The 23,829-nt window shown below is 39.6% G+C and overlaps 1 protein-coding gene across 1 annotated transcript in view; it reads left to right on the top strand.

Annotated features, from left to right (window-relative positions):
- Positions 1-8,495: 8,495 nt before the first annotated feature.
- csmd1a (CUB and Sushi multiple domains 1a) overlaps positions 8,496-23,829 on the top strand; it is a 147,836-nt gene continuing 132,502 nt past the window's right edge. The window contains exons 1-2 of the mRNA XM_038701985.1: positions 8,496-8,544; positions 16,808-17,024. Coding sequence (XP_038557913.1) covers positions 8,496-8,544; positions 16,808-17,024 — 266 coding nt within the window. The remainder of the gene's footprint in view (positions 8,545-16,807; positions 17,025-23,829) is intronic.

Raw genomic sequence — 23,829 nt, 5'->3', positions numbered from 1 at the left:
GCTCTTATTCTTTCTCATCCTTCTCATCCTTCATTTTCAGTGTCTGTCTCTGTTGCTACATCTACAGTAGTTTCCCAATCTAAACTCTTCCTGTCCCTCCTGTTGACCTCCAGCCTGCCTCTGATTCTCTCTAGAGTCTGACAATGACAAGACGCTTGGTGCCTTCATTCCTGTTGGTTGATTGTTTTTGCAAGTTTGATCCTGCTTCCTCTCTTCTCTCATCCTTGCCATTTCCATTTTAACCTATATACTCTCTGTTTCATTTATTCTCTGTCTGTGTGTATGTGTTTGTCTCTCTCACACACACAACCTGCTGGCTCATATGAAACATCAATGTCCCTACAGATGAATAGCAATGCGTACTGCAGCATATAGTGTATTAGGGCCCCAAGGGCAAATAAATGGATGCACATAGCTGCATCTCTTTCTTTTGCACTCTATACCTCTCCCCCTGCTCAGTGTGTCTATTCATTTCTCCCTTTTTGTGTGTTTGGGTATTCTAGAAATATCTTCCTTTTGATCTTTTTTTTCATCTTTTGAGCATTTGTGTGTCAGCCTCACACACACACACACACACACACACACACGTATAAATCTAAATCAAATCAATATTTGGTGTGACCACCCTCAAAACAGCATCAATTCTTCTAGGTACACTTGCACAAAGTCAGGAGTGCTTATTTCCCTTTGCAATCAAAAGATGTCCAGCAGTGCCATTAGCTCAGAAAACAGTGAGATCCTGGTACACCCACCTACTGTACGGAGAAGTCTGGTCAGAAGTGGCCGTCATAGAATACAGCGCACAGAAACACATGAACTGGGGTGCAGATAAATGGCAGCTGGTGCTCTGGACTGTTGAGTCAAAAATTTGGCTGCAGCAAAAGGGAATTTGTTCACCGAAGGGCTGAAGAGCGGTGTCCTCAGGCAACAGTGAAGCATGGTGGAGGTTCCTTGCAAGTTTGGGGCTGCGTTTCTGCAAACAGGGGATTTGGTCAGACTTAATTGTGTCTTCAAAGCTTAGAAGTACAGGCAGATACTTAATGCAACACCGTTAAGGATCTGGGGGGGGGGGCGTGCATTTTAGCTGTGACACACATACAGTTATTACACAAATCGCCCAGCAGAGCTTATCTGTCTGCCTTTCTCCATCTCCTCATGTCTTGTCTCTCCCACTCTCATATACACAGGAGACATAAAAATCCATAGGGAACAATAAACTCAAGAGACAGGTACACATACAGAGAAGTCCTGACAAAGTAATTTTATAGGGATATACTTTCTTTTTTCTACTGGCTCCTCCTAACCTCCAGTAAATGTCTGGTTAGAATTGTAAAATACTGAGCCATTGCAGGTGTAACTAATTAGGTAAATACTAGATTTGACAGAACCCAATTAATTTCACCGGAGAAAAGAAGCTGAATTATTTACAACTGAATTACTTCACCCCATTTCTGGCCATCAGTTTAAAAACTACATGATGTGGTTTAGGATGGTAACAGCCCAGGCTTAAAGGCATAATTTCTACCAAATTATTTCTTTCATAGAACATTGAGTGTATAACTCATCAATTTAAAGACACATTTTCTGGTCCTGAAGGCTTCTAAAAGCAATGGCCCAAATTTTATTGTACAGCCTACTTTTTTCATGAATGGAAAATCCCCTATAACCTGTAACAATTCATGTACAACTTCCATTTTCATAATGCATCTTACAATACAGTACATTGACATCTTGATGCATTGATGCAGTTACACTCTAATTACAGTGTGCTCATAATACACGATGTTGTGATCTTAAGCATGTTTTCAGTAAAATAATAAAAAGAAATTTAACATTTCATATTTCTAACAATACTACAAACGTCCAGCTTATACGAGGTTAGTCATTCTGTCAGGTAAAGGTTGAATGAAAATATTTGTATTTTTATTTGTCTGTCTATGTTCTTCAGGGGAAAGTTTGAAACAGTGTTTCATATTTGTCAAGTCCTTTGTCACCTGGACCCTGACTCGGCAATAGTGTTCATTTCACTCTGAAATAGAAACTTATAATTTGTGACTGCAGACCACGTATATGCAATCAATTTTTGTCATTCCTCGATGACTCTTTGATGAAAAGAAAAGTAAAAAAAAGGATCAAATAAAAGTACAAAAATAACCATAACTGGCTGAAAGCCTGATTAAATTCACTTTTTCTAACGTCATAATTAATGTATAATAAATGTGTGAATACTAACATTAAATCAAATTGAATATCCCCAGTTAACAAAAGAATAATGAGTGAAAGAAAGAAGAAAAAAGGGTGGACAGAAGAACAAAAATGAAACACTGCTACCAGATCTTAATTAGAATTTAAACAATAATTCACCGTGCAAATGTCACATCACTTTTATGGTTTAAATGAGGTTTATATCTACAGGAGGTTAACAAGCAGACAGAGCTTGTATTACCGTAATAAAATTTAGAAATAAAAATACATACCTAAATAAATAAAATCTAAATGCTACACTGAAAAATGCAGACAGAAAGGAAAGGGGGAAGATAAGTGCAGCAGCCTCAACTTGTGAGTTTCTGGCTCCTTGTGATGGTATCATTTGGTTTCCCATTTCTTCTTCTGCCAGGTGTGTGTTCCAACAGCACACACACACCTGCACATAAATATTCAACATCACATGCTGGCACAAACAAAAACTCATGTGGCATTGCTTAACATGTTAAAATAAAACATCTGTGTCATTTGTAATCGCCCATTTACTTGTGTGAATATAGGTAGTTTTTCTCATTTTGCTCATTTTGTGATATCCTAGTATATATGTGTTTCTAACATAAAAAAAAAACTGCATTGTACTAACTCCTACGATATTCTAAAAAAGAAAATAAGGATAAATTTACAAGTAATTTGACATGTATCTGCAGACTTATATTTCTCCCTGTTGGTGCCAGATCATTAATGGTAAGCAAAGCATAACAGAATGCGGGCTTGATATGAAACTGCTCAACTTGCTCACAATAAAATCACAAAACAAACAAAAATGAAAACTTTGACAACACCGATTAAGGTCTTTAAAGAATATAGCCATTATCTGTGATGGATTGCGGAAGAAAAAAGAGCAACAATTTGGGGATTTTTTTATGTAGAAAAAAAGAAAAACAAAGTTACCGCTGCGAACTGTCACCTAAATTGGGCTACAGAACTGCTTTCATTTGTTTTTTCGTTTGCAGTAAAAACTGTATTATTGTCAGATGAAACAAGCAATTGATTTCCACTGTCAGTGAGAAATATATTTATCGAGGACGGGAGATAATTGGAGGAAGAGAAGGTGAGAGGGAGAGAGAGTCAGAAAATAGTAAATGGAAGAAAAATATTCAGAACATGTGAAAAATGTGGACTCTCAGGTGCTGTGGGAGAGGGTTTTTGTGTTTTGTCAGCAATGAAAGAGTGACCCAGTCCTGACCGCTAGCTACAGTTTATATAAAAACATCTCAGCATAATAGCACAGTTTACCACATAGAGATACACCCAAGGCCATGCATACACACACACAAACATATATGCAGAGGATTGCTTACCATTGCTTGCCCTCAGCACCCATTTTGCTTTGCTATGCTCTAACACACATTCAGCAGATTGCTGAGTTCACGGATTTGATATTCCCACCTAGTCTTGACCGCAGAAGATCCTAATGTGTGTTTCTGGTGGAATTTTTATGTGTGTGCTGACTCTTTGCTCTCCGTATCGCATTTACAAGTCGTCTTTTCAAGAATGCAAAGGAATTCTTTTCCAATGATTAAGTTAAATATTGAGCACAGTGCCTCTTTTTTTCAGCAATAACACTGCATGATAGCGGGGCATCAGTGATTTTCATTGTCACATCTTTTCTAGTTAGATTGCTCAGCGTATATATCTGTGTTTTCCCTTCATTGACTCAGTAGCACTGCTACACGGTGTCATGGAAAACTCAGGTCTGGAGAGTTTGACAGTTAAAACTGCAGAAAAACTCTCGAGGGAATACACAGAACCTTCCTTTTAGTGAAAAGCCATAGCTATGTCGTTATAAGTGACCTCTAAAGCTAGTAATGCTTAAAGCAGCTGTAATTAATATTTTTATTATAAAATTTGATCTTGCAGTGATGAACCCACAGACAATTACCACCTGATACTGCTGTTCCCCTCAACTCAATAGAGAGAACATAGCATCTTTCAGCTCATTGTTTTGATTTTGAGGCCAGCCACTTGACTTGTTAAAGTTCACTCTCACAGCTATCATAGTGTCGCTTTTAGCCGCAACAGGCCACTGCTTTTAGTGAAATGCTAACCTGCTCAGCACCAAACAGCAGACAGTAGTGGATCATTTAACAGCTAACGAGCCAGATTTTTCCCTTCGGAGTTGTTAGAGACAAAAACAGAGCGAGCAGAGAGGGAATATTGGACTAACATTCATCAGGTGGACAGAAACACGATTGCAAATGAATGCTGATGTTCGATATATGCTTGATGTATAAGTAGGCAATTGTTCGCTAACAAGTTCGACCAGTGTTGTCTTTACTCCCTATCCGCTGCCCCCAAGTGGCTGAAACATCAACTGTTTGTAGGTTTAAAGATCCCATGAACACCACACACTGAGATAGTTAGGATAAAAAGTGAGGTATAAGCACTTAAAGAAATCATTGATATAAACTGCTAAACTGGCAGGTTTGTGATGAGGCTTCTAGATAGAATGGCACATAAACAATATAATGAGGCACTGAAGATCTTCTAAGATAGAGATTAAGGGGTTAAAGCCAATATGAGACCTTAAGGGGAAGTTGTAATTCTTAGTATGTCAAGTCATTTGGCACTGTAGTATCACTGTTTCTGTCCCAGCTACGTACTAATGATTGTGAACTTTGTCACAATACACCCCCACTCAGATTCAGGTAAATTCAGGTACTTCCAAGACGGGTTGTGCAACAAAATATACTGTATATACTTGTATTGTCTTTTATCCCAAATAGTCATACTAAGGACTGGACCCTCAATCTTGTTTGTCTTTGTTCTACATGTTTGCACTTGGTTGCTGTCAAACTGGTCTCAGTGTTAAAAACTAAGCAGCACATGTCTCACTCATGTTCCTACCTAAATGGCACCCAGTCATGTCTAAAATGTCCAGTCCGTTAGAGTCTTGTAATTCTTGACTGTGGCGAGACGTCTGGTAATGAGCTGTCGTGGCAGTGTCATGCACTGCATTTGCCATCACTCCATAGAACTGCCCCGAGTGCTTTGGCATCACCCTACTGACAACAGCTCCCAAACCCCAAACAAACAAGCATGGGCTGCTCTGCTGGGATTGAATACAAATAATGGATTGACAGAATTTCTATGAGCAAACATGTCTGCAGAGAGAATAATATCTGCACTGAAAAATACATCAATCATGATTTGTAAAACATTTTGAAAGATGTATTGTGTGGAGCTTTGCAGTTGTCACAGGGAGAAGATAGGGCAGAAGTAAGGCCAAGGATGCACTCTCAAATATTTGTTTTTTATAGGTTTGTTGAGTATTTGGTTTCTGCACTTTGTTTTGATTTGAGTCCCTTGAATCATCTCCATTCATTCTATTCAGAACATACAGCTATGGAGTTGTAGGTTGAAGGATTTTTGATTACTGATGCAGACTGGTGGCGTCCCTCAGAAAGTAAGTTGGTTTGTTTTTCAAAGCGAGAATGATGAAAAATGAAGATAATGTTTTACGATACGGACACACGCAAATACAAGTACGCATGCAATCACATGCAATTCTCTCCTGTGCACCTCCCTGCCTCCCTCACTTTGTCCTTATTTCAGTCTCCTATCTTTTATCCTGTCTCTCTCTCGCTTACACACACACACACACACACACACACACACACACACACACACACACCCACCCACCATCCATCCTACCTATCTCTGCTATCTTCAGACAGCAAGCCCTATTCCGTGCTGACAATGTTTGGGATTTACTCTGGACGTAGCCTTGATTCTCCCCGTGTGTCTCTGCGTGTTGGTCCATTTCTGTGTGTGTGTGTGTTTGTCACATGGGTATGATACATGTCTCTCTCCTTTCCATGGTTGTCATGGTGACGGGTGACTGGGTATGTCCTGTCTGTCACCGCACAATTTTTTCAGCTCATCGCCTTCACTATACATTTAATTTAATAATTTTACAAATTTTAATACATCTGACAAACATATTAATCTTGTATTTGACAAATATGCTTTATGATCCACTTATTGAAGTGTAACAAGAGGCGTGGTAGAATGTTCAACACTGTTTGTTCAGTGTTTATTAGTTTGCAAGTTTGCACTTTAATGATTTTCACACTATGTTTACTGGCCAGCAAAAGACAACTTTGCACAGTATAATCGCAGCCCAAAAAAGTAAACATACTGAATTTAATGAGGATTTTCCTTCAAAATCAGTGTCCTCGCTTAATGCATTAATTCTAAATAAAAATTCTTGAAAGAAGTTGCATTTACCAAAGTGTTATTTCAGTAACAAATCAGAGTGAAAGTCATGATGACTGTGAAAAGTTCAAATTGGAAAACTTGCATTCACTGGAGAACACATTGTAGTTTTCAGCATAGTTGACTGCATACATTGACTTTCATATTATTTTCCAGAGACCTACTCTTATACCCACTGAGCACTGGCTAAATGGCCTAAACGCTTGAATGTAACTGCAGCCCCATTTACTTAAACTGTTTGACAGTGGGATGACAGAGAGTGCTAGAAATGGCGATAGAGAAAAAGACAGACAGAGAGAGGTTGTGGTATTTGTTCTTTGTGTGATAAATATAGTAGGTGAGTGGGTGGAATAAAAACAACCTAACACTCTAGCTAGAGGAAACACAGAGAGATAGATATAATGACACCAGGAGAGGGAGAGAATATGACATAGCGATGATAATAGTGATAAAGTGGGGAAGCAATGTAACGACACTTAGGGACAGATGCAATGATGCTAATACAGAGATAATTGTGGCGAAAAAGGGATGGAGCGAGAGGTATAAAGGATAAAAGAGCAGGACAGAGACGTATGGGTATAAAGAAGGATAGTGTTGAGAATATTTCTTAAGGGGCTTTGTTGATGTAACAGGGAAAGGTATGACAGGTCTAGCTTAGAGTAATTTAGCTGACAAGTACATGTGAGAAATACCCAATGTCAGAAAACACTCATGGGGTCAGCTAAATTACTTTAAGCAAGACCTGTCTTACCTTTCCCTGTTACATGACTTGGGAGTGAAAATCTCTTATTACAAGTATTTTCACCTTGTGTACACAACCTTAATCGACGTCTAGGCCTCTGAAGCCAGAAGCAACCAGAGCCTTCTTTCCCTTTGGACACAGTCTCAGCGCCGGTCTCGATTAACTGAAATAAGCCCCTCATACCGTGCTTACCACAGAACGTCTTCCCAAGGAGTTTACCTCACGGTGCGGTTTGCGACTGTGTTGGGTACAGCCCGAAGCTGTCCCTTCATACAAGGATTTTATAGATCAGATTCATAGAGTTTAGACCTGTTGTGCTCACTGGATTACTTATTTTAGTTTTAAATTTGAACATTCATTATATGACACATTTGTCCCGAGCCCTGCTCGCAGAGAGATCACGACACCATCTCCAGACTTGGATCCTCTTTTAATCTTAAATGTTATTTAATAATCCGCCAGTCTCCAAAACTTCTTCACACCTGAACCTGGTTCACAATAGCCTATCTCATTTCAACAGATAGGAGGTTGGAGAGAGAAAGAGACAGAGATTGAGAGAGATGGACGGTTGCAGAGAGACAAACAAAATGTGGGAGAGACACAATGATTCTGACACTGCGATAATGAAAAAGAGGGAGGTGCTAGTAATTGAGATTTGGGGAAGCGGCAAAAGGGAAAGTAAATTGTAGGACTGTCCTGAATACCAGTATGGGGCTTCGAAAACGAGATGGTACATTACAAGGGGTTTTTATCCTGGAAATAAATACATTTCTCACAATGAGAATTACTCGCAAATATTCGAGGCTTCGGCTCAGACTCGCAGGTGGACATTTACAAAAGGTTTTAATGATATTTAATGGCACAGAGGTTTACCGTGAACTGCGGTTTCGGCGCGGCCTAAGTGGGTATCTCGTTCCCATAGTGTCGTCACCAACGCAGTTCGAGTTCCCTCAAAGGGGAACGTCTCAGGTTACGGATGTAACCCTTGTCCCCCGCCTGGAGTGCCTTGCTTCATAGAAAAGGGCTAATGTGTCCTGTGTGCCGGCGTGCTTATATACGCCTCCAGTTACGCCGTCACACGCTACTGTTCTAACAACACCAATGGGATTGGAGTAGTTTCATTCATGTTCAGCCATGCCACGCCCAGAGGCGTTCCCATAGTGTCGTCACCGACGCAGAGTTTCGTTCCCCTTCTCAGGGAACAAGGGCTACATACGTAACCTGAGACGTTATTGATGGTAGGAGGCTAGTTGGCGGAGTAGAGGCGAGCATGGTGGAAAAATGGTGGTCCTGTGCTGGCAGCGTGGTGTACCGGTGTGGTGAGACATCGACTCCAAAAGCCTGTTGCACAGAGAAAAACACATTCTCCAGAAAGAAGCGAAAAGAGAACACTAGCTATACTATAGAAATACTAAGTATCGGTTGCGAGTAAGGGTACTCCGATTGATCAGTCACTCATTGTAATTGGCCGATAATGGCTTTAACTAGTTTGATCGGTGGTCTCTAAAAAGGCTAATCGCCACTCAATCAGCTGACTGCCTCTCTCTCCCTCTTGTTTTCATTTTAAAACGGAGACTTTTTGCTACCTTTCAGCCTCCAGATTCCAGATTGTCCAGATTAAAATGGCGAATCTGAATATGTTTGTTTGAAAAGGCCGCTGATCCCGTGGGCAAAAATGGAGGACTTTATAAAATGATGACACAGACGTTTACATTTGGTGTTCTGTTCAGTCTTATCAGTCATGAAAAGTTTAAGTTTCAATATTTTATTAAAATATTTTGTACTGTGTAAATAACACTTGCACTGTGCATTTACTTTGTAACTAAGAAAACAGTTCCACTTCATTGTCAGTTAGTGCAAAAAAATACCTATGTGGTTCTTCGTCTGTATTACTTTCTTCTTTTGCCAAATCTTCTGCTTTTGCCAAATCTTCTGCAACTGCGGAGTAGTCTGCTTTATGTTTACACCAGCACGAGCATGTTCAGTATACATGAACGGCCACTAGATGTGTGTTTTCAGTCATTTTAATATAGATGGATATCAACTCTGATACGCAGCTAAAACCTGCTGTGGACAGAGAAGATCATATTCGTAATAAAACTGGGATGTAGCCTAACATTACCTCACTCGTCTCTCTACTCCTCTCATGTCAACCCTCCCGTTTTCCCTGGGATTCTCCCGTACTTTTTACGTTCTCACTCAGTAGGCCTATCTTCCCGTTAAATGTTTCCCTGTAAATATCCCGTATTTTTAACCTTCATGAAATCAAATAAAAACCTACTGGCCGTATTTAAAGTGTTTGCTACTCTTTCCTCTGGTAAAGCCGGTGGCAGTAGGCCTAATTAAAAAATATGGACTGTGCTTCTTGCACAAGGATTTAATAGATGAAAACAACCGACTGAAATAATTAGGCCTATACTAGTGGTAAACCATATGAAATTATAGTGAATATAGTAACTATAAGTAATATTAACAACATACTAACAGTATAATATGGAATTAACGTTTAAGTCTCTAAGACAAAGGAAGTGGAATTTGTTGCCCATGTTTCCTCGCAATTAAATAAACGGTTGTCATTTCAGGATACTTTATTATCTGTTAATTTTAATACTTAAATTATTGTTTTTAAGACTAATTTAATACACATACAGTATACTGTATAATGCTACATGATAAGTAAAAGGCTTCAAATAGACCCAGTGATCGGTATCGGCCGATACTGCTTTCAGCTTTCGGCACAAAAAATCCTGATCGGTGCACTTCTAGTCGAGAGTATGTTACCACTTGAGAGAGGAAAATAATCTGGCGCTGACTGTCTGAAGCTCTGGAGTATTTCAGCTGGAGCTTGATCAGGAGATAGTCAGCAGCTGTCTTGGAGAGCCAGGTGTCCACACACACACACACACACACACACACACACAAACCAGACCAACAACAGAGAAACACAGGACACAAAAGGAAATAACCCGAGTTATGGATAGACTGTGACAACAAACAAATTACATGTTGTTTATACTTCTACTTACTCGTTGTTGGTTTAAGTCACTGCATCTTCCAACAGAACGCCACGGTTGATTTTCAGTGTTAGTTAACGCAATGTGTTGTTGTAAACTCAAGTTCAATGTCTCTCCACGGCGCCGCCACCAGAAGCAGTCAACCTATGGGAAACAATGTGTTGTTGTCATCCTTTTGCGCTCTAAGATGCCGTTTAATGTTAATAATGCTTGATAACTATTTTTTATTTCATGGTCTATTTGGGATTTTGGGGTAATTCATTTATAATAATAATAATATACCTGCATCATTTGAATACTGATACTTCATTACCATGGTAACGATTGAAGCTTTGAAGCATTCAGGTCAGCCCTAAAACATAGACAACAGATTTCTCTCCTCTCTCCTCTCCTCTTTTTCATAGCCAGTATTGAATCACTGCAGTCAATAGTTCTACACAGCGTAACTTAGAAAGACGCATTTGATTTGTGGCCCAGCACGCTGTGGAAAGAGGAGGCCAGCATTTGATTTATGAGCCAGGGACCATGTGGTCAGGTTCTACCAGAGCGCTCCACCTCTCAGCACATAACATTTAACAATCTGTTTGATTATTATGTAGATCTGTGCACTCACCCAATCCACTACTGAACAATGCAGACTTTGTTTGGGTGGTTGGGCAAAAATTATTGAGAAATAATAAATTTTTCTGCATTAGAAATATCTGTCATCTCTCTCTTGTATGAGTGGAGAGGGCAGAGAATCCAGCTGTTAACATGTGGCATGTAGCTCTTGGGAATGCCTGTTAAATATGGAAATATCCTGAAGTAGCCATTCATATTTTAACCTAGGACATGCAGCCCTGAATGTACAGTACATTGTTTTAAATTGAGCATAGTGTAAATGACAGAGCCTCAAAGCGTGCGGAATATAAATCAAAGGAAACCTACCTGTAGGACTGTGTGTGTGTGTGTGTGTGTGTGTAAGCGTGTATGCATCCGAGTGCACTGCACACACGTGCATATGTCCGCATGTTTCTGGAACTGCTATTTAATATACTGCTTGCAGATACTCTGAGTTTCATTTATTTAACATTCACACTCAATCATTCTTTTTCTGTCTTTCTTACATACAGCTACAGCTCATCAGTCAGCACATTTCACCCGATCAAGTGAAGAAACTAAAAACATAAAACTAACATAAAAGCTAATATAAGTAAATATATTTGTTAGATCTTCAAAGGAATGAGACGGACATACTGGGTGAGGGGGAAGGATACAGAGAGAGGAAAACATGGGGGGAAATGAATAATTACTCCTGCTGTGTTTTTGTGAATACTTACAATACTTACAATATTTCTATTCACGGCAGTGAGACAGACCGGCACGCTAACATTACACAGATTTAAATGTGTCTGCATAACCCTTTCCATCAAATTAGTTGTAAAGTTTTGACAATTACAACAAAAGACAGTGCTTGTATTGAGACAGGCAGGTGCAAAACAGTACTTTGTTTCAAGTCCCTCACTTTGTTAGAGGTCACCACTCATCAGCTCAGTGGTGGCCTCGATCAACAGGTGGCATTGCCATAGCCAAAATAGTTTCACTACATGTAATGTAACTATTTTGGTCATGCTGGTGGCATCGCTCATTCATGGTCCCCGGAAGATGAAGCCTTCTGACTTTTCTTGGTCTGGCTGGACTGGCTCTGACTTTTCCTCTAGCGCCACCATGAGGTTTACCTTTGCGGTGTTGAGTAAAATATCTCAGCAATTATTGGACTATTTGCCATATGAACATTAGCTTTTAGTTTAAAGCACCTGTAGTGTGGAATTAATGCTACACACCAGTGTGCCAAAGAACAGCCTCACAGAGCCACTTTTGTAGCTCTACACTTTTTTTCTCTTCTGTCATCTCTTACAACATTTGTTGTCTTGCTCACATGGACAGCTGTTGTAAAGACTGACCATATGGTTGTCAGTTACTGGACAGTCTCTCTACCAGAAAAGCTAAACTAAACTAACAAAATCTAAGCACGGAAAACCAGAGGGAGGGGAAGGACCCCATGCTACATCAACAAAGAGGCAAGCAAAGTACTTTTTACTGAAATGCCCCAAGTATGGTGCTACAATATGGCATCCGGCTTGATGCAAGTATTCGCTGAATTCTACTTATCCCATCTGCTCAAAGGCAGGGGGTGATCTGGCAGCAGAAGAGACCGTGGACAGAAACAGAGAAAACTGGAGACAGAATGAGAGACAGATACAAAGACGGCTGAGGGGGAGAGGTGAATTGGGTTGGAAAGACAGTGGAGAACAATCTGAAATGAATCTGGACCGTCCAGATGGTTTGAAGTTGTGTGTGTGTGTGTGTGTGTTTGTTAGAACATGTGCATGTGTGCATCTCTGTTACTGCCAGCTTGTCCATTTCGGCCTGTGTATAGGTATTTACGCGTGTTAGTGTGTTTTGTGTTGCTCCAGACAAACAAGAACATCTGGTATGTGCACAATATGGAAGTTCTGATCCCATTTTGATGGGAAAAGACAGAAACACACACAAACAGATGCACACATTTTTTGTTAGCATTTGGTTGACTAGATTGTGACCTAGTATACTTGTGTGCGTGTGTGTGTGTGAAAGAAAGTGTGTATTCTCAGTGATAAGGTTAATAAATCAATAGCCATTGCTATCTAAGAAACAATTACTGCCTGCTTTCATGTTTGCCACACACACACACACACACACACACACGCACACACACAGTGCTACGTGCCCTGTATCTATTTGAGTAGCTTTAGGAGTAAACTGTGTAAAGTGTTTCTTGAGGAGAGAGTAGCAGAAGATGAAAGATGGAGGAGAGGGGAGAAGTACTGGGGGAGTCTGTAAATGAGGAATGGGGTGGAGAGGAGAGGAGTGGAGGGTTGAGAAGCCATAGCATGGCACACTGGAGGATCCTTAAACCTTGATGGTTTTTTATTCTTTTGCTTGGTGTTTCGGCTTTTACATGTGGTGCTGTACTGGTATGCCTTTGGTGCAGCTGTGTTTGTTTTTGTTTATCGTTCTGCATAATTTGTGTTTTTGTTTTCTCAATTTAAATCTACTTTGGTTGGCTCTTACAGGCTTCCTTTAAATTTAGTCAGCTTTGTTTGGCTTTAGCCAGTGCTAGCCAGCTCATTTTAGCTGTTATAAGCTGCTTTTATTTAGTTCTGGCTGACTTTGGTTAACTCTGGTTTGTTTTTATACTCTGCAGTTACATGTACAGTATAGCTTTATCTGATGTGTTGCACATTAGCTTAGCTTTTGGCAGCTTTATTATTAATTTACTGCCTTTTTAATCTCACTGAATTTCGCACTTAAAAGCTGTTCATGAATTCTTTAAAACTTAGCCGGCTATATAGAGTCTGTCCATATGTGTGTCTATAAGTATATCTCCTGTGAAATATGTTCATACATGTACATGCAAGTATTCAACAGCGACTGACACGCAGTGGGAATGTTGGGTGTCAGAAGCGCTGCTTAAAAGGCATAGATAAAAGTAAAGGTGGTGGAAGAGTGTATAAGCAGTCACTCTGTACACCAGATCATATCACACCTAATACTAGTTGTCAGCAAAGACATGTATACTGACCGGCTAATCTTACTTTAACCATACAATAGCTTAACACAAATAGCTAATCAGCCAATCACATGGCAGCAACTCAATGCATTTAGGCATGTAGACGTGGTCAAGACAAATTGCCAAAGTTCAAACTGAGCATCATAGTGGGGAAGAAAGTGAATTTATTGACTTTAAACGTGACATAGTTGTTGGTGCCAGAAGGACTGGTCTGAGCACAACCGTCTCTAGGGTTTATAGAGAATGGTCCGAAATATCCAGTGAACGGCAGTTACGTGGACGAAAATGCCTTGTTGATGTCAAAGGTCAGAGGAGAATGGGCAGACTGGTTCGAGATGACAGAAAGGCAATAGTAACTCAAATAACCACTTGTTACAGCCAAGGTATGCAGAATACCATCTATGAACACACAACATGTTGAACCTTGAAGCAAATGAGCTACAACAGCAGAAGACCACACCAGGTGCCACTCCTGTCAGCTAAGAACTGGAAACTGAGGCTACAATTCACACAGGGTCACCAAAATTAGACAACAGAAGATTTAATGAGTGGTCTGGTCTGATGAGTCTTGATTTCAGCTGCAACATTCAGAATTTGGCGTAATCAACATGAAAGCATGGATCCATCCTGCCTTGTATCAATGGTTCAGACTGGTGGTGGTGGTGGTGTAATGGTGTGGGGGATAGTTTCTTAGCACACTTTGGCCCCCTTAGTACCAACTGAGCATTGTTTAAACGTGACAGCCTACCTGAGTATTGTTGCAGACCGTGTCCATCCCTTTATGACCACAGTGTACCCATCTTCTGATGGCTACTTCCAGCAGGATAATGCACCATGTCACAAAGCTCAAATCATCTCCAACTGGTTTCTTGAACATGTCAATGAGTTCACTGTACTACAGTGGCCTCCACAGTCACCAGATCTCATTCCAATAAGGCACCTTTGGGATGTGGTCGAATGGGAGATTCACCTCATAGTCTCTGAGGAATGTTTCCAACACCTTATTGAAAGTATGCCACAAAGAATTAACACAGTTCTGAAGGCAAAAGAGGGTCCAACCTGGTACTCGCAAGGTGTACCTAATAAAGTGGCCAGTGAGTGTATATTATATGACCACGATTTTTCTAACTTTAAACCAAGTGGTTTTAGTTGGCATGATACTTTAAGCATACATTAGCAGGCATGCAGATTTTGAAGAATACTTCATGCTAACATTCTGTGCGATACACTGAAGAATTGAATCTGTACAGCGTAATGTGCAGCATTAACAGAAATGTTATAAATGCACAGATGACAGATAAGTTTATGAAAATATTAGTTTTTTCTACAATGTGTTTTGCTCATTAAAAAATAACTGCATAGAAGCAGGTTTGTCTATTTTGGTTATGCGTGTGTGCGTGTATTTGTGTGTGCAGGTCCATGTAGTTAATGTACTGTGATATAAACTCTATGTTAATCTATTCAGTGTGATGGGAGGACAATATAAAGATTGTACAAGATCTTACATCTGCATGTTTTGATGTGTAGGTTTTGAGTGTCTCTCATGGGATTTTAATGAGTGAGCAATGTGATCCCACAGTACATGCTGTTAAAGCAACATCGTACAGTATTCTGTATATGGTTAAATGTGTCTTAGTGTCATGTGTGATGGGAGGCTATTTCTGGTCCAAGATCAGTAGATCACAGCACGAACATTGTCAGGATTAAAGGATTAGAGCCATAAAATCTAAATATATACAGTATGTAAATTCAGGCTATTTGCATGAAAGCTTCACATGGCATATGCTATAGTGTCATGGGAGGCTGTAAGGCATGTGTTGCATTATGTTGGAGTTGCATGTGAGGACAGGGGCTTGTTACTCTAGTAACACTTGGCTTGGCACATAGCACATGTTTAAGCGGTGCTCAGTGTTTTCTTTTCATGGACACAATCAGTTACACTCTTTCTAAAGGTTTTGGAGATCAGACTAAAAATATCCCAGTGGTATGAATGTACACTCACTCACTCTGTTGTCTTGTCCTGATCTGTTGTCTGAACTTGACAAACATTACAAGGCTACAGGCTAAAAGTGACAAAATCTGTATCTTTGAAATCTGAAGTATGCAAGGCAGGAATAAGGTACGCTTACACACAATTTTATTTCCAGTAGATTGGATTACTACAATGGTTTATTCACAGGGCTTTAAAAAAAGAGAAGCTCTTAAGCAAGTCCAACGTATTCAGAACACCGCTGCCAGGGTTCTCACAAAAACTTGGAAATACAACCATGTTACACCAGTTCGAAAATCCTTACACTGGCTACCAGACACTCAGAGAACTGACTTTAAACTCCTGCTGCTTGTTTACAAATGACTCTTTTGCTCTGGGCCTAAATCTTCATCTTGGATATGCTTGTGCCATATGAACCTCTTAGAACCCTTAGGGCATCTGGAACTAGTCATCTTGCTGTCCCAAGAGTTACAACAAAACACGGTGAAGCAGCATTTTCTTACCATGCAACACAGGCCTGGTTTAACCTCCCAGTTGATTTTAGCCAATCCCCGACTCTGACCACTTTTAAGTCGATGCAAAACAATGGCATATTTTACATTCCCTACTCAACCCAGTAATGTCTAAAAACGTCTTAGCTTAGCTTTTAAATAGCCTTAATTCAACTTGTTTTAAATTTAATTAAATGGTGCATCTGAATGTGCGGGTATTTGCTGTGTTCTTTTGTTTTCACTTGATTTAAAAATGCACTAGGTTACTTGATCAATTTTTTAAATGTCTTTGATTGCTTGCCTGTACTTTCAAACAAAGGTAAATCTTTTACCTTTGCAATATTTGTTTGTACCCTGTAAAACACATTGAATTACCCTGGTGTTTGAAATGTACTATACAAATGAAGTTGCCCTGCATTGCCTATATAATTTAATATTAGAAGTTTGATATCCTATGTAGTCTAATAAATTTTTTTCCCCGTCTCTCTCTTCCAGCTGAATCTTGTGGTGGTGTAGTCCAAGGACTGAATGGTACCATAGAATCGCCTGGTTTCCCCCACGGCTATCCCAACTACGCCAACTGTACATGGCTGATAATAACAGGGGAGAGGAACCGAATCCAGCTAACCTTCGTCACGCTGGCGTTGGAGGAAGACTTTGATATTGTATCAGTTTATGATGGACAACCGTCGCCTGGCAACTTAAAAATGAGGTTAGAAATGATTCTTTCATTTGAGGTCTGATCTTCTTTCTACCTCCTCTGAACAGAAAGTTGATGTCTGGACAGCAGCATGTTTCTTTGAATACTTATTTCTCCTTGATGGGAAATGACACAGTGACTTTAAGGTCAAAGAACAGTGAGTGTCAGCTTTAATGTGAGTGGATTTTCAGTCCTATCGGATAAATAGTTTAAAAAAGGACACCCATTTTTGTGCATGGGCCACTCTTTTTCACGGTGACAGGAGTAGTTAGCCAAAATAAACCAGAGATTTGACAAAGCAGACACTTTGACATTGCAATAGCTGGATGGCTGTTTCATTGTCTTGTAAAAACTTGCAGTGCTCATATTTTATCTCCCCTTCTGATAGTGAGAGTAATTACACACTCACTGGTGATGCGTGCTCATGTAGTATGCTAGGGCTGAACTATTTTTTCTAACAATTTTTTCTGCCAGATATTGCGATTACGATTTGATTTGCAAATTTTGCAGAGTTTTGCTATAGTTTAATATAGGGCCGCAGCTAAGAATGATTTTAGTATTCGAAGCTTCTATAAATTATTTCAACGATTCATCGATGTATCGTTTAAGAAGTACTTTTGCTTGGCGGGGGTGAAAGGATGGATTAGCATACGCAGGAACCAGGGATTGTCTGAGCTACAGAGAGAGCTGGAGGTGAGTAAAAGGTGCAGCTCCTCGACATCCAGTTAACTCATGACTGTGAGGTTACAACTCACGGCAACAACAAACACACGTTTGTACATTTTCAGCTGAGGTCTGCGGCTTACTTTGGCTAGCCTTCAGCTCAACAATCAATCATGATTTCAGTTAAATGCTAAAGTTGCTGTTACTGTTACCTTGTCTGGGGTCAGCTGGCAGAACACCGGGTGCTTTCTGATCAGGTGACATAATCATCATAATCATTTTACATTGGCCGGAGTGTGACATTACAGAGTTGTTTTCTTTATCTTGAAATAATCACATACTTTGGACACTTTCTTCTTTGTCCCTCACTATTTTCTCTCTCTTCTTCCACTTTGCAAACAGCACCATTATAATCACGTCGCGTAAGCACGATGTGCGACAGTTATAAATGTCTGTGCGAAACAGTGTGCTGTATAGTTATATGGATTAAACGACGCACTGATGCAAAGAATTTGCGTCGATGCATTTTATTAATCGATTTAATCGATGAATCGTTTCAGCCCTAGTTTAAAATTCACTGCCAGCAGACTCCCGATCGTACGTCAACAATAAACACAGTTAAAACAGACAAAAAAGAAACAATTTTACTACGTAGCCTACTTAACTATCGTAGAAGCATAAAAATCAAGGACAACTAAACAAATAAGCAAAATCTGAATAACTCAGCAAAATCAGACAGACAAAATGCTCTTATTCTGAAATGCTCCATGTAGGAAATGTAGACCGCACAGAGCGGAGCCAAGCGGGAAGCTTCCGGTCAGCGATCTGATGCGAATGTGGAAATCCCTGAATTATTATTTTAAAATAGACCATAAAGCGGAGTAAGCTTCTGGCCGGGATTATCTATAATTGACAAGTCGTTACCATGGCGGCCTGTCAGATAGTATAAAGGCCACTGGTACCCACGACACTGTGTAAATTTAACCAGCACTGTTGAAAAACCTTATTAGGAGTTGGCTGTTTCACTTTCTCTGGTGAGTACATTTAGTTTTAAGCCTGTTGTTCGTTAGACAAAATTGTCAGCCCTGTTAAAATGACAGTGAACGTGAATTACAGATGCACCAAGCTAAGCAAGCTAGCTAGCTCCGCACACGGCCGTTAGCTCAACCGTCTCGTCCAAATATGGTCACGTCACTGGTTGCAAAAACTCAACATGGCGGTGGCCTATCAGCCAAATTCCAGGCTTCAAAACCGAAGTCCAAAACCGACGGGTGACGTCATGATGACTACGTCCACTTCTTGTATACAGTCTATGAGCGGAGCGGAAAGGACTCACAGAGAGCAGTTATCCCTAGTTGAAGCACACAAAATGACAAATTAACAACATGTTAACAACGTTTAGGCTAAACGCTCAACTGCTAAAACACTTCAGTGTGCGTTGACCCAGGACAAAACCGCGGCACAGCCGCAGCCTGTGTCGGTTCAGCTGGCCCCATTAACCCACGTTTTCCTCCAGTTTCGTTTGTTGTAAAATGCACACGCCCTGTGCCTGCTCTGATTGGTGAGTAGGACCATAACAGGAGGCTCATGGCGCTTGTGATTGGCGAGCAAGTCTGTCACACAAGGATGACAATGGAATGAATTTGCGACTGCATGACTGTATAAAACGAATGAGGTGTATAATTAACCTACATTTTTAATCACTGTCTTCGATTAGCTAATCACGTTGTTCCAAATCGCAATTTCGATTTGAAAACAATTAATCGTTGTGAGCTTGCCTGAGGCTTTGTTCAGAAATCTAGTGAAATCTTTACAGTTCCAAGATAATAATCCATTATTTAGTCAGAGTAAATGTTATAGCTTCATGGCTGAAAAGCAACCTGTCCAAGAGCAGCAACGTGACATCTCTGTCTGCCCTCAGTCCCTTCTATTAACTCAGCACTCTCTAACGAGGAAAAGCTACGCCTCTTTTCATCATTTTTTGACTGTAATCCTTCCTCTGAACACATCTTATCTGGAGCATCAGAAACTTTTCTTGCACATTTCTTAGGTTGTTCTGCCATGGGCTCTGCCATATTCTTAGTTGCTGTAGTCTACTCCGTCGCTACGGTTGCAACAGAGCCATGTAGAGATACAGCTGCTCGTCTCTGGCTTTATTGGCATGACTGCATGCAATACAACATTGCCAAAGCATATTAACACAACCGTACAATCATAACAATCAAAATAAACAATAAATAATTCTCAATAGTAAAGTATAGTATTCTCTCCAGTCGACCTTTTTCATGGAGCTCTCATTACCAGAGAGCCAGTGCAGGAATGTCGCCACAGACACCGAGATTTACCTGCCGGTGATAGGCTTAGTCACCATTGTGTGAACTTGTTTGGCAAGGGCTTGAATGTAACAGATTTTTATGTGTAACATTTGTATGTAAAAATCCTGCAGTCCAGCTTCAACCACTAACCGATACCAATTTTAAAGATTGGTATCGCGTCTAATCTGGGCATATTGTAATGGATTGTATTAGCTAACATAGCTAATCAAAATTCAGAATCACACACATACGAGGAATTTGACTCTGGATTGTACATTGCTCATGATGTGCTTACTTATACAATAATAAAATAATAAAATCAGACACAGGCTAGATTATAGAGAACACATATTTACACACTATAAACAAAAAAATCAAACCTGCTGACCTCTGCTGTGTTGTGTAACCTCAGGTTGCTATTATTGCAGCGCACGGCTCTCCTTATTGACAGCCATGCTCTACCTGCAAGCATTTCCATATTAGAATGTGTGAATGTAAAAAATTTGGTTTCACTAATCCAAGTTGACCAAATACATGGATTTTCCAAGTTCTGACAGTAATACATCTACCCTCTCTTATTAGCACAAACATTCAGTAGCTTCACATCTTTAGCCGGGGCCGACCACAGCTTTTGTGGGTTAAAATGAAGTTGCAGTGTATCACATGAGCTATTGCTAATTAACCTAAATTTTGCGATCAACTTGATGGCACACCACAGTTAAACTTGGCTGTTGCCGTGTTTTGTGCTCTCTGCAAGCTGGTGTGTGCATTCAGCCAAAGATTGCTTATGAGGTAAAAGAAGCATCAGTGAGGGATTTTGTACTCTCTACAGAGTGAGGCATGTTCTCTCCGGCCAATGGCTTCAAAACAATTTCAGGAGTCACATTCTCCTAGTTTAAAATTTGTTCATATCATATCAATAATTTCAGCTTATCAACTTTATAGTTTTAAATCAGGACCATCAGTATTTGGATCAAGAAAAACAAGATGTGTCAATTTTAGGAGCCTACACGTGTGCTTTCAATGTGTCAGATCAACATTTAGGTAAATGAAAGACGGTGGCTGTCTTTGTCAGATGAATCTGTGCAGTCACTGTTTTCCTATTTTATCTGACTTAGCCGCTGGCTGACTTAATGACGTGAATACAATCTTCAGATAAGACAGGAAACTCTTTTTAGTCTTTGATTCTCGCCATGCAAAGTGTCAACTGGATTCCTCATATTAGCCTGTTTACATCAGAATTATGGCTTGAACCACTACTGGAGTATGACTGATTGAATATTTAGTCTTATCTTCAACAGAAATTATGTAAATGTATTTGCTACATTGCCTTGAGCTTATCAAGTTCAACACTGTAATTTAGGCTGTAGGAGTTTTTGATAAACCATGCGGACCTATGAACCAGCATGCCAGGCTTGTGTGGTTTTACCTAGTATGGATCAGTGGGAAGAAATACAGGCCTCCTAAAGGCCTACGGCAAATTAAATGAAAAGGCTGAAACAGTTTGCTGCAAAGGGTAAAGATTGAACTACTTTGTGACACATTAAGGTGCAGACTGAGCAATGGAGTATATTAAATGTAAGATAAGCTGTGCATTTCAAACAGTTCTCTATCTCAGGTAAGGTTGTTAAGCTACTTAATAGCTTAACGAGTAATTGACATAAGAACAATGAGCTCAAAACTAAAAAGGAAGTATATATAGGCCTATACATATTCCAAAATCTCTGCAGTCTCTGTGGATGGGAGGCAAACTAATAATCTTTCTTCCGCCTTTTCAGGATCAATTCAAAAATCAATTCTTTCACAAAAATAACATTGCAGTTGGTGTAGCTGCTAACTATGATGCTATGGAGGAGGAACAGGCAAGGATTTGGATGCTTGGATGTATAGCAGATTTAAGGAACTGAAAATTGATTTGGAATCAAGTTTTATTAGAATCAAACCCCAATAATGAAAATTGAATCATACAACTACTAACAAGCAGGATTTTTCCTGGCTCAGAATGGGTCTTTGTGGGGTGACTTCCCGCGACAGTAAGCATGATCGGTACATGTACAGTAAAGGCAATGAGTTACCTTACGACCGAAATGTATAGGCTACATTTTCTTGTTATTTCGGACCATTTGATAAACAAAATATATCCACAACCTGGAGGAGTAAAGGTATAAACTGCTACTATAGCTTACCGTTAGTAGCCTATAATATTAACTCCAGTTGAAAAAACAGCAGTTTCATTTTTGTGGCTTGTTTTCAATCATCAAATTATTGTGCAACAAAAATGCTCCACAAGGCGGTCATTTTCTGATTTGTTTATTCAAATTACTAACTTGTCAGTAATAAAAACTTCACACACAAACGGCTTGTATATTGTGAGAAACAACAGGAAGTCATCTCTCCCATTAGTCAAACCAACCCAGCAGCTGGTTTATAAATCCAGCTCCTGCTGCCTTCTACAGCGGCTATGGATGAGAGCAGAGGTGACTGCTGAAAGTCAAGACGTCGTATTTAAGTTTATGTTCTGCTTGCTCAACAGTTGATAAATGGGTATTAAAACACATTCATAGAAGATTTGAAAGGTTGTGTTTTTTTGTTTTTTTCAAATTCTGATCATTTTGGTGCTGTTGGTGATTTTCCTTTGACGGTTGCTATAACCTCTTTGAGGGGCATCAAAAATTTCTCTGTGCACGAGTATGTGAGCCTGAAACAATAAATCAAAGACATGGGGCTACAAATAATGATTGTTTTCATTATTGAATGATCTGACAATTCATTTCTCGAATAATCAATTAATCAATCTATCAAATGTCATTAAATGGTTTGTTTATTTGTTTGTTTTTTTACTTTTAACTGTCCAAAACCCATTCACATTTAATAAGCAACTACCAGAGAATTTTGGCTTTTTTTTCTTTTAAAGAATGACTCAACTTTATGGTATTGGGTTGTTGATAGTTTACAATTAATTTTCTGTCATTCGACTTATTTATATTGTTGCAGCTCTTCAAAGATATTTACAATTCTAAAAAAAATGTTCGCAATTTCAAAACACAAACAAGGCTGGAACACATGAGCACACAAAGCAAATGGAACAATGGTGGCCTGATTGTAACATCCACATTCTTTAGATGTGGAAAACCTCACCACATGGTTTTTAATTAACGCCTTAGTATTTTGGCTTGCAAGTTGAATATGGCAACACTGCCAATATGTGTGTTACAGACAATCTCATTAGATTAAACAACACATCTATATTTTTTTCCTTGATCAACACAAATGTGCAGGAATATATAGGTCATGGATGAATTGGCTGGATTAGTATTTGATGAGTTGTAAGACTAATATTGTTGCAGAAACGGCATCTATACAGCTGGCAAACTGTGGGAAGCTTAGTCATAGGGCTCTGCTTGTGTGTAGGAGGCGTGAGCTGGGGATGTACCAAGTTTGAGGTTGGTGAAAACATTATATAGCTGCATTATATGTGTGTGTTTAAGTAGAATATGTTTTTTTATTTTACTTGCTGGAGGAAAATACTGTAGACTGCAGGCTATACTGACTGGTGAGTTTGTGTGGGGGTTTACAGTAACATGTTGACAGGTCTAGCTTTGCAGAGTCCAAGTCACATTTCCCAATGGGGATAATAAAGTATCTCTATCTAAGTAAGGCTTTTTCTTCATTTCATCATCAGGTTTCTGTCTCTAGTTGTTTGCGTCTTATCAAAGCCAAGGCTGCAGTAAACACAATTATATATAAGATATTGATGCCAAATTATGAGCTAAATCAATACAGAGGTAACAATATAAGTCTATTCTATAAGTTCAAGACCGAAATGCTGTATTGATATG

The sequence above is a fragment of the Micropterus salmoides genome, unplaced genomic scaffold (assembly GCF_014851395.1).
Source record: "Micropterus salmoides isolate LMB-PRFRI ecotype aquatic unplaced genomic scaffold, ASM1485139v1 Ms_hic_scaffold_6, whole genome shotgun sequence".
Classification (NCBI taxonomy): domain Eukaryota; kingdom Metazoa; phylum Chordata; class Actinopteri; order Centrarchiformes; family Centrarchidae; genus Micropterus; species Micropterus salmoides.
The sequence above is the reverse complement of the archived record's forward strand: the minus strand, read 5'-3'. Positions and strand labels throughout refer to the sequence as shown.